Here is a 12,747-nt window from a genome sequence, read left to right on the forward strand (position 1 = left end):
GATATTCTCAAAGTGAAAGGTAGCGCTGAGCAGTTTTTGATGAACGGTTCCTAGGAATTCTCATCAGAAGGTTCTATAGGTTTCCAGACATCCCGCTTTTGGTGGAACAGTCCCTATTTTTAACAATTTTTCCCACGTCCCGTGATGTTTTTAAAAAGTCCCAATTTTTTGAAAGAATGCACTACAAGCTAGGGTAGATGGTTTTCGGCTGCCATGTGGCTATTTCGCCAGGATATGAGTTTTATCACTGGTGTCCCGCTTGACCAATATTAAAATCTGGTATTTGGGAAAATTCTGAATTGAGGCAGAATAGTCGTTCTCCTTCAATTCATAATTTTCCTAATGTCATTATCAAAACTGTACTCTAGACTTTCTCTATTATAAGGTTCCCAGTGTCAAGGAAAAGCTCAGGTAGCCTAGTGGTTTATGCTTTGGCCTGCTAATCGAAAGGTCAGCAGTTCGAAGCCCCCAGTTGCTTAACAGGAGAAAGATGAGGCTTTCTACTGCCAGGAAGAATTGAAATCTTCTATTCCCGAGAAAAATTACAGTTCTATTCTGGCCTGAAACGCAGAGCACTGGAACGCACTAGATAGCAGGGCGGGTCAGGAAACCCCTTATTAAATTGGCAGCTACTTTGTCCAATAGCATTTCAGGGAGGCGTATCCTCTCGCGCGCGCTCCAATCGGCTCACAGAGCCGTCTCCCGGGCTAAAGCGGAAGTGAGGCCGCTCAGGTCGCCACATGGAGCCGCTCCTGGATCACCTGGACCGCTTCTCCGAGGTTCTGGCGGTCGCGCGCACGGCCCACGTGGCCTCCTGGGACCCCGCCACCGTGCGCCGTGCCCTGGAGTGGGCGCGCTACCTGCGCCACGTCCACGGGCGCTTCGGCCGCCATGGCCGCATCCGCGCGGCCCTGGAGAGGCGGCTGCAGCGCCAGGGGCGGCCGGCGGGCAGCGCTGTGCCGGGCCCCGCCCCGGGCCTGACGAGTTTCCAGTCCCTGGGCCGCTGCGACCTGCTGCTCGCGGCGAGTCTGCTGGAGAACCGCGCCCTCGGGGACGCCGCCTGCCGCCACCTGCTGCAGCAGCTCTGCCCGGGCCCCGGCGGCGCCCACCCCGACGGCGAAGAGCCGCTCCCGGACGGCCTGGCCCGCCTGGCCCGCCGCGCGGCCGCCGTCCGTTTGCTGCGCCTCCACGGCCTCGGAGAGCGGCGGGCGCCGGCGGAGGACGCGCTGCTGAAGACGCAGGCCGAGCTGCTGCTCGAGCGGCTGCAGGCGGCGGGGGAGGCCGGGGCCGAGGGCCCCCGCGGGCTGCTCGGGCGCCTGTGGGCGCGCCTGCCGCACGGCCACCTCCTGAAGGTGCTCGCGGCCGCCCTGCTGCTGCCGCCGGCGCCGGCCGCCCCCCAAGACGAGGGGCTGGGTCCGGCGCGACCCCAAACACCTTCAGAGCTGGGCGCCTGGTTGCTAGGACATTCAGACATCATGGAGGCCTTTTGTCGCACCCTTCCTGCCCGCCTTCTGGCTTCCGTGGCGGGCCGCCACCCAGCACTCGCCAGCGGTTATCTGGGTCTGCTCACAGAATGGGGGCGCCGGCTGCACTACGACTTACAGAAAGGCCACTGGGTAGGAGCAGAGCCCCACGACCTGTCCTGGGAGGAGTTGTGCGACAGGTTTCAAAGCCTCCTGCAAGCCCCTCCGCCCCTGAACGATGACGTTCTCACCACCCTGAAGGCCTGTAAGGCAGCAGATGGAGATTTTGAAGTCCCAGGTCTCAGCATCTGGACGGACCTATTGGTGGCTCTTGACACTGCACGGGGACAAGGACACGTTGAAGATCTCAGGCCAGGCCCAAGGGCCCTCCACCCAATGTTCTCCTAATTGTGCTCTTGAATATGTGGTATACAAAATTAAAACTTCACTGTTCTCACCAAACCTGTACTTCTTTCTGCCATCATATAATTGTTGGTGTTATTTAAGTTCCAATGTTGAAAGGGATTTGAACCAGAGAATTTATGTTTTAGAAGGCCACTCTAAATAAAAAAAAAAGAATAATAGTCAAAGAAACAAGACATTTTAACAAACAAAAGACACCTTATTTCTATCGCTGTGGGTCACTGACATTAACAGTTGTTTTATTAGTGGGGAAGCTTTTTCTCTGGCCACATCACTTCAGAAGTGCTTGGGGCCAAAAGCCCACTGCCCTATTTGAGGTTGAAGCCCCAACTCCTGACCTTGCTTACCTATTGTTCTCACTAGTTAACCAACCTCAACATGTTTAAAATTTTTATTTAAAATGCTTTTCCCCCCATTTTTGATAAATAACCGCGCTTTGAGAGTGGAAAGCTATGTCATAGTGACAAAGCACTAACACAAAGATAGCTAAAAACAAGCTAAAGTATATAAAATATAAATAAATTGCCTTTGGATATTAACTTTTGAGGGTAGAAAATCAAAACTACCTTCAGAAGACTCACGTTTTAGGGATGTTTCTAAAATTCATAGATCAACCTTAATGATATAATTGTCCCATGTTAAGTACAGGCTTTATTCTAAGAGTTAAGTTTCTTGATTATTTTTCTTCGTGGCTGCCCTATGGGAACTTTAAAATTTTGGTGTAATGTGTGTAGGAACTGAATGTCCATTTACCTAGATGCTCTGAAACACAAATTCCTAATAGCCATATTTAAGTGTGGTTTATTCATTTTTATGGGCAATATAACTTTTCAATTATCAAGCTATTTATCCATAGTCAGACTAGCTGGTAGTTAGAGTCTTTGGAACACAAATGAGTATCCAAAAAGTCAATTAGTGATACTGGAATTAGAACATCAGGAATTGTATAATCTTGTAGAATTTTTCATGCTGGGCAGAACCCGCTGTTCTACTAGCAAGTATACTTGTCTCCGAGTTCCTGGTGTAGCTCTAGCATGTTCTTGTTCCCACTTGTTGAATTATTTTTTTAGTCTCTGCCATTTAGAGCAAGCAGCCCTGGTGGCATGGTGTTTACCCAGTGGGCTGTCAACCAGGTCAGCAATTCGAAAGCACCAGCCGCTCTGGGAGAAAGATGGAGGTGTTTGCCCCTGCTGAGTTCGCCTCAGAAACAGAAGGCCTCTCTCCCCTGTCCTACAGGGGTGCTATGAGTCTGCATCTGCTGGTTCAATGGCAATGCGTTTTGTTGAGATTCCAAGTAGACCATCTTGTTGCAAGAAAGAATTCCTTCTGTAACCCTCAGGAAAGGCTTCCAAAAAAAGTAACCCAATGAAGACATCTGCCTGGGAAATTCTTAAACTAGCTCTAGGTTTCAGGTAAGGACAGTTTCTGAACTTTCCCTGTATCTGAGAGTATAGTTGGAGCTAAATTAATAAGTATTGGCCTAGTCTTAAAGGACATTTTAAAATTCATAACTCATTTACCATCATTAAGCTCAGATTTTAGGCCGACATACATTATTTTATATACTCTATACCAAGATTATAGTCTCACAAATAAGTATTTAGGCTGAGAGATTTAGTAGAATCCTAACAGCAGAAAACAATCAACATGAGAATAGAAATCAGTTCTCATTTGTTTCCCCCAGCCTAGCATATGGGCTGGTGTATGGTAGGCAGTCCTCATTTTTGAATAAGTGATCGAAATTAGACTGACAGGCCTGTGCACTTTCATTCATAAACAAAAGCCCAAACCAGTTGCCATGCCGTCCAGTGTGCCTCAGGATGCTCCCATGTTACAGAGGATTGGGAGCCCTTGGGTTTTCCAGTTTGTGATCTTTCTTTCTAAAGTTGATCAGCAGGACTTTCTTTTGAGGTGCCTCTTGGTAGATCAAAACTACCAACTTACTAAGAAAGAAATCACTCAAAGTAGTATGTAGTATTTGTCTAACTGAATAGCTCCTTAGGTGGTGAAATCAATAAAGATCCCACTTAAATTATTTCCACAATTTTTAGGGGCCTAGGTTAGTGGTTTGTAAAACAATATTGAATTAAGAAGTCTACACAGGAAGCATTATATTTGTTGAGTATCATTTATATTTGGTGTATTAGCTACTGGTAGGACTTTTGTCAAGTTACTTTTTGAAAAAATCTTGGTGGCTTAGTGGCTTATGTGCTAGGCTGCTAACCTCCAGGCCAGGGTTCCAAAGCATTCACAGTTCCATCCAAACCACTTGCCACTGGTGGAAGAAAGAGAACACTTTCTAATCCTGTAGTCTTGGAAACTTGCAGTCTTGGAAACTCTTCCTAGTTCTACCCTGTTCCATAGAGTCACTATGAGTCAGAATCAATTTGATGGCGGAGATTTGAGTTTGTTTGTTTTTGTTTTTGTACTTTACTCTTTGAATCAGTTTATTCCACTAAAACTGGCAGACTTCCATCTTCTCTGCCCACTTATCATAATTAGAGGTTAAAATAACAGTGCAGATATAGAAATTAAAAACAAGCTCATTAAGATGTGACTATTAAAATAAATTTAAAAATAAAACAAGCTTGGGAAATTAAAATTTTAATATATTTTTATTGGATAAATTATATAATAAATAATGCAATATTAGAAACATTTAATGGAATAACTTTATTCAGTAGTCTACCTTCCTAACACTATTCTCATTGTTCAGTTTTTGGTTTTTTTACACTTTATAGGGTTGCTATCAGAATCAGCTCAAAGACAATGAGTCTAATATTTAGTTTACACTTTTAGATAATTTGTAGGCTATTTCCATAACTAAATAACTATAAAATATAAATTTTAAAGTTATATATAAGGAGATTTTAAAATATTTGTGGAAAAATAGAATTAAAAGATGAGAATTTTCTACGAAGCTTTTGAAGCCCTTTCGTATTTCATGTTTATTTGTTCTTAAGGTCCCATCAAGTCATCTCCAACTTACAGAAATGAATGAACAAAGAACTTGACACTGCCCGGTCCTGAAGGAACCTCATAATTGTTCTGTTTGAACACATTTTAGCCGCTGTATCAATCCAGCTCCTTGAAAGTCTTCCTCTTTTCCAGCGACCTTCTCCCAACCATGACGCTCTGTCCCAAGGACCGGTCTCGGGATAACATGTCCGAAGTATGTGAGACGAAGTCTTTCATGACCGCTTCTAAAGAGCCTTCTGCTTGTATTTCACCAAAACTGGCTTCCCTGTCTTCTGGGAGTCTATGATACTTTGAGTATTCTCCACCGATACCATAACCCAAATGCTTCAATTTTAAGTCTTCCTTACTCACTGTCCAGCTTTCCCATGCACATGAAGTGAGTGAAAATACCATGGTTTAGTGTGGGCACATTTGATTCCTCAAAGTGATATTTTTGCTCTTAACATGTTAAAATATCTGCGCAGCGTATTTACTAATTGTGATACATTCTATAATTTCTTTACTTCTACTTCCATGAGCGTTGATTTTAGACCCACGTGAAATGAAGTTCTTGACTTCAGTCTTTTCTTCATTTATCATAACGCTCTCTATTGATCCAGTTGCAGAACTTTTTTCTTCCTATTTACCTTAAATTGTAGTCCCAACTGAAGGATGCAGTCTTTGATTATCAGTAAGAGGTTCAAAACCTCTTCCTTTCCAGGAAGCATGATACTGCCATTCACACAGTGCCAGTTAGTGAGGTGTTCTGCAGTCGTGATGCTGCGTTCACGTGGTAAAAGGATATACCCCTGACACATCATTTCTGATGTGAATTGTGCAATATCCCCATGTTCTGTTTAAATGACTGCCTCTTGGTCTATGTGCAGGTTTCACACGAGTATAATAAAATGTTCTCCAATTCCTATTTTTTATTCTTATCAATAATTTGTCCTGATCCATACGGTTGAATGACTTTACATAGTCAAAAAAAACCATCTTTTTGGTCTTCTTTGCTTTCAGCAAAGATCTATCTGTTATCAGCAATAATATCTCTCACTCTGTCTTCTCTGAATTTGACTTGAACTTCTGGCAACATCTTGCTGATGTACCGCTATAATGATTTTTGAATTAATTATTTTCAGCAAAATGTTACTTGCCTGTATTATTAATGCTATTGTTCAATAATTTCTGCAATCTGTTGAGTCACCTTTCATTTGAATGGACACAAATATGGATCTTTTCCATTATGTTGGCCAAGTAACTGTCTTCCAAATTTCTTGGCATGGACCAGTGAGTGTTTCCAGAGCTGCATCTGTTTTTTGAAACATTTCAATTGATATTCCATCAATTTCTGGAGCCTTTCTAATTCCTTCCATGCAGCTTAGGCTTCTACCTTCAATATAATATATTCTTGATCATTAGCTATCTCTTGAAATGACTGTTTGTCAATCATTTTTGGTACAATGAGTCTATAGTCCATACTCTTCTGATGGTTTCTTTATCACTCAGTATTTTGTTCAAAGAATCTTTCACTATTTCAATTTGAGAATTGAATTGTTTCTTCAGTTCTTTTAGCTTTAGAGATGTTGACGATGTGCTTCTCCTTTAAGTTTTCTAACCCCAGATCTTTGCCCAGTTCACTATAGTGCTTTACTTCATCTTCTCAAGCTGCCCTTTGACGTCTTGTGCATCATTCTTTAATTTCATCATTTTCTCCTTTTGCTGTAGCTAATCTAGTGGCACTGTCAGGAAAATATTGTTTTGTTCATTAATAAGCCACAAGAATGTTGAACAATCATTACTACCAAGTGAAAGCTGACCCGATATTTGTTAAATTAAGACATGGATGCTTGAAACAGCTTGGAAAGTCAGCTTCTGATTGCATGTCCCTACTTAGAAAGCCCTCCTCCCCCAGCATTTCCATTTCACTTAAATAGATGCCATTGTTCTTTCTTAGCCCCTAAGATTCTCCAAACAGACCCGCTGTTTATCTTGATGTGATAACAATCTCTGTCCTTCTCTTTTCCATACACTCCAGGAACACAGGACTTTCCTTCCGCTCCTGAAACAGGTTGAGCTCTGTTCTACACTAGGAGGTTACCTTGCACTGTTCCTTCAGGCAAGGATGCTTTCACTTAGACCCTTCAATTCTCCGCTTAGTTTTCATTTCACTCTGTAATACCTCTACCTAGATGTATGTCATCTTGTTATTTTCCATCAGACCACTCTATTTCTCAGAATTGTAGTCCGGATGCTGGCATCTATCTGTCTTTTCCACAAACTGTAAAATCAGTGAGGGTGGGTGGTTTCTACTTTACTTCTCATAGGTTCAAAACCCCTCACGCTAAGTCATACATACGGTAACACGCTGATAAATATTTTTGAATGAATCTGTTCAAGGTAGGAGATTATATAAGGTCCCAAGAAAAATCCCTAGCAGGGACTCAAGTGAATGTTTCTTAACAGCATCATCTCCTGGGTCAAATTGCTGAGAAACTTATGCCATTTAGTATCGGCCGCATAGAGTATGCCGAGCCCTTGCTGTCGGGTAGACGTTGAATGGCTAGCTAAAATGTCAGTGGTCAAAGCCAGCATTCCATTCCACCAGAGAGGCTAGCTGCCCCTGCACATAGGTACAGCCGTGGATCACCGTAAGTCACAATAGGCTTTATGGCAATAGGTCTTTGGTTTACACAGAGTATAATTCGAAACAAAAAGATTGGGGGCCTAATATATGGAAACATTCCAAAGAGACAGCTCTAAAATTGAAAAGATCTTTCAAGGTTTCTTTACTGTATTTGAGTTGAATCAACATTTATCAATGTCAACTCTTATTTGCTATAGTTAAATTGACTAGTTTTACTTGCTTGTTTAGAGCTCAAAAACTCTACAGTAGAAATCAGTTATAGACAGAATGGCCCACCTTCCCAAGCAGCTTGTGGACATAGGGTATGCATTATTAACATAAATTAATGAGTGAAAATGCTCTAGAAAGAAAATATTGATTTCTCTCAAGAATTAGAAATGATCAATCATTACATTAGAAGCATGGTAGCAGGGTCATTTATCAAATGCTAATTGTCATAATGGACTAGGAATTCCCTTTTAAGTTAGAAATATGGTGGCCTGAAGGGAAAGTAGCTTGGATAATTATAATAATTAATGTGTATCCAACTGTTTTTTAAAAATATCATTACTCTTAATATTGGGATAAAGGTGTTGAGCTCAGAAGAGGTGATCGTGTTTTACCATCCCATTGTGGTTTAATCCCTTCAGTTCATGACGATCAGGATTTAAATTTTAGAGGCTTTAAAAATTTAACAGTGAGAAGTATTAATACAGGATGTAAGATGCTAAAATCAGTTTATGTTATGTATTTGTACATACATGTGATACACTAAGGAGTCCGAAGAGGTTGTGGGGTGTCAACGGTTGTGGGGTGTCGGGCAGTCAACGGCTAGGTCAGCAGTTCAAACCCACTGGCCCTCAGCAAGAGAAAGATGAGGCTCTAAATCTTATTGAGGGTTACTATGGATTGGGATGAACTCTATAGCAATGGGTTTGGTTTGGGGTTATAATATAAAATAGGAACATTAAACTCCGAATGAAATCAATGTTAATCACTAAGTATTGAGAATATATTGTAGTATTTGAAATTTTGGTATTGGCTATTCATATTTAAATAAATTTATTCCAAAAGCAAATGTATTTTAAAAAATCATTTTATTGGGGCTCATACAACTCTTATCACAATCCATACATACATCAATTGAGGAAATTACCCTTATGAATTCGTTGCCCTCATCATTCTCAAAATTTTTTCAGTAGGAAGCACCTTCATGCACATATGTATCTATATATGTCCTTTTAGTTTTATATTGGTATTGTAAAACTGTACTCATTTATTCATTCTGCATCACCTATATGTCAGGCAGGCTATGATATAATATGTTATAAGTGGATATGATTTCTTTAGTTATGTATTTTTCATGTCATCAACCAAATTATTCTATTTCTCTTTAAGAAAATAAGCCTGGAAATAAATGCATGAAGTATAGATATATGTGTGTGAATTGATATTAGATATTTTGCCTTACATAATTGTTTAAAACTCTGAGGAATAGCTGCTGAAATATTTATTATTATACCAACCATATGACATATTATCAATACGTTTTTAGAAGATATTCTGTTTGAGGCTATGCATATATTTATGAGCATTGATAATATGACAAGGTATCATAAGAAAATAGTACACCGTTTGCTTTCTATGAATATAGATGCACCCATGGACCAGAATGGATAAAATATCTAGGCATATTGTTTTCATGTAACTTAAAAATGGTAGTGGTTTTTGAACCTACAACAATTTTTTAGCGAATCTATTACTGCAATATAGAACAGAAAAAAACTGCACATTATTCATTGCTTGGTACAGAGAGATCTTATAATTTTGTTATAAAAAGTTCAAGGTAGTATGTTTTCTTTTTTTTTTGGTAGTATGTTTTCTATTGTATATTAAAACATATAACCATATTCATGCTCTTTGATATTTCAACAATAACCAAGTAGTTTACATAGACATTAGATTTGGGTTGAGATAAGCAGTGCCCATTCTCTTGTCGATTTTTTCAATAATTATAAAAACATGTGTTCCTGACACTGCCATTTTGAATTGTTGTTGGAAACATAAAATAAATTGCAAGTGACTAACAAGTGCAATTGACAGAAGATACATGGTATGGTTCACTAGTCAGCGACAGAGATGGCATTCAGAATTACTATAGTAACGAAAACTAATTGAGAGCAGGCGGCGTTTTCTCATTAGAGTTGTGAAGTATTGGACCTTGTGCACTGCACCAGCAAATTGGCCCCAGTAGGTTCAGAATGATTTCACTGCTTGCCATTATAGATGCGAGCTGAGGCAGGATGTTTGAGAAATAGGTTTCTGTATTTGTGAAAGGAACGATACCCCTATGTGTAATATAATTCTGTGAATGAAATATTACAATTATTAAAATGCTATAACAAAAGGTACTTTATTTAAAATTAACCAATTTAAGATGATCTAAAATCTAAACACCAACCTAATTTACAAAAAGAGCAGAAACATCAATCCTGTTTTATGAAAATGGCTATCTTTAATAAATGATTTTTAATGAGATAACACTATCTCTGTACTGTGTTGGGTAAATCTTTCATCCTTTCAAGATATAATGCTCTCTTGTATTCAGTTTGGATAAAAATAATAGCTATATTTTCCTTCACCAAAACATTTAAAACATGAGTTGTAATAGCTGGGTTTTTATAAGATGTTTTATTTACATATAATTCACATGTCACACAACGGCTCAATCATATTAAGAAGAGTTGTACACTCATCACCACGATTTTAGAACATTGTCTTCTTTCTTGTACTCACTATTAACTCCCATTTCCCTTCTCTACGTCCCCTGCCATACCTTCAAGTGACCATTAATCCAGTTAATATCTCAGTGGATTCACCTTACTGGATTTCATATACAGAAAACATACAAAACAAAACAATAATAAAATAAAGCAGAAAAATCTCAATGGAAAACATAGCAGAAAATATTAAACTGTTGATTAAACGTAAAATGGGTAAAAAGGGAGATCAAACAATAAAGATACTACATTATAACCTAACTATATCAAACAACTGTTGATTTAGGTGAAATGCATGAAAATTTTTCTTAGTTTTCCATTATCTGAGAATACCTTGATTTCCTCTCATACCTGAAGGGTAATGTTTCCAGGTACAGAATGTAGGATGTGATGGTACTGAATAAGCGGTACCATTTCCTTTTGGCCTCGATGGTTTCTTGTGAAAAGTCTATCATTTTAATTATTTTTCTCACACATGTATAATATCTTCTTTCACTACTTCAAGACTTTCTCTTTGTAGGGTTCAAAATCTGGTTATGATGTGTGTTCATTTGGATTTCATTGATTTATTCTATTAAAGCTTGGCTCAGATTTGTGAATCTGTAAGTGCATTTACTGATTGATATAGGCAAATTTGGGAAGTTTAAAGCACTTGTCCAAGGTCCTTCTGCTGATAAAAGAAGAAATTATTATAATGTCTTTCTTTTCTAAACTTACTTTCTCTACTGTAATTATTTTTTGTATGGGCAACTGACCCAAGAGATATGGGGCAATTTTGTGAAGCCCATGAATTTATATTTGCTTACTTATATTATAATTTCATGCATACTAAAAATAAGATTACTCAATTAAAGCAGACAGAAGACTGGTCATTTTAATTAGGAACAAGATACTAAGAAATTATATGAAAAAATATACAAATAAATCTGTGGTTAACCAGTAGATTCTAATTCACAGTGACTCACTCTATAAGACAAAGTGGAACTACCTTATTGGGTTTCCAAAGTTGTAATCTTTACAGAAACAGATTGCTACATCTTTCTTCCCCAGAGTGACTAGTGGATTTGAATTGCTGAATTTTTGGCAGGTAGCTGAGCACTATCATGTATCCTTGTGTAGATATGGTGCAATGGCAAGAAAAATGAGAGATGGAAAGGAAAAAAATAGCATGTAATAACCAAGAAAATATCTAGTCTTTTAAAAAACATTTTACTAGGGACTCATACAACTCTTATCACAATCCATACATACATCAATTGTATAAAGCACATCTGTACATTCTTTACTCTCAGCATTTTCAAAGCATTTGCTCTCCACTTAAGCCCTTTGCATCAGGTACTCTTTTACCCTCTCCCTCCCTGCTCCCTCCTCCCCCATGCACTTCCCCCTTCATCCACTATGGTAAGATTTTTTTTTTGATGATGCCTTATACCTGATCCCTTCGACACCTTGTGATCACACAGGCTGGTGTGCTTCTTCCATGTGGGCTTTGTTGCTTCTGAGTTAGATGGCCGCTTGTTTGCCTTCAAGACTTTAAGACCCCAGACACTATCTCTTTTGATAGCCGGGCACCATCAGCTTTCTTCGCCACATTTGCTTATGCACCCATTTGTCCTCGGCGATTGTATCATGGAGGTGTGCACCCAATGATATGATTTTTTTTTTTTTTTGTTCTTTGATGCCTGATAACCGATCCCTTCTGAACCACGTGATCACACAGGCTTGTGTGTTCTTCCATGTGGGCTTTTTTATCTTCAAGCCTTTAAGACCCCAGATGCTATCTCTTTTGATAGCTGGACACCATCAGTTTTCTTCACCACATTTGGTTGTTCACCTGCTTTGGCTTTAGTAGTTGTGTCGGAGGGTGAGCATCATAAAATGCCAATTTATGCATTGAGGGAGTGCTTGAGTAGAGGTCCAATGTCCTTCTGCCACCTTAATACTAAATCTATAAATATAGGCACATAGATCTATTTCCCCATCCTCATATATATTTGCATATGTACATGTCTTTGTCTAGACCTCTATAAATGCCCTTTGCCTCCCAGCTCTTTCCTCTATTTCCCTTGACTTTCCTCCTGTCCCACTATCATGCTCTGTCCCCACCTGGGTTTCAGCTATACCTCTTCATTACCTTACCCTTGGTCATTCCCTACCAGGCCTGTCACTCCCACCTCACCACCAATTTGGATCCCATGTTGTTCCCTTGTCCCTTGGATTGTTAACACCACTTTCTTTCCCCCCACCTCCCCCTATCCCTTGTCCCCCCAGAACTGTTGGTCCCATTGTTTTTCCTCCAGCTTGTTCATCCAGCCTATCTTATGTAGACAGACCTGCAGAGATAATAACATGCACAAAAACAAGACAGAGCATAACCAAGCAACAGTATACAACAAAACAACAACAAACCACTGACAAAGAACAAAATAAAACACAAGAAAGGCTAGTTGTTTTTAGTTCAAGGATTGTTTGTTGGCCTTTAGGAGTGTTTTCCAGT

General features: G+C 39.7%; 1 protein-coding gene across 1 annotated transcript; it reads left to right on the top strand.

The window, feature by feature from the left end:
• Positions 1–726: 726 nt before the first annotated feature.
• FANCF (FA complementation group F) lies at positions 727–2,296 on the top strand. The gene has a single exon (XM_075548404.1). The coding sequence runs from the start codon at positions 741–743 to the stop codon at positions 1,869–1,871; it is 1,131 nt and encodes a 376-aa protein (XP_075404519.1). The 5' UTR covers positions 727–740; the 3' UTR covers positions 1,872–2,296.
• Positions 2,297–12,747: the final 10,451 nt, after the last annotated feature.

This window comes from Tenrec ecaudatus, chromosome 4, assembly GCF_050624435.1.
Source record: "Tenrec ecaudatus isolate mTenEca1 chromosome 4, mTenEca1.hap1, whole genome shotgun sequence".
In the NCBI taxonomy this organism is placed as follows: Eukaryota; Metazoa; Chordata; class Mammalia; order Afrosoricida; family Tenrecidae; genus Tenrec; species Tenrec ecaudatus.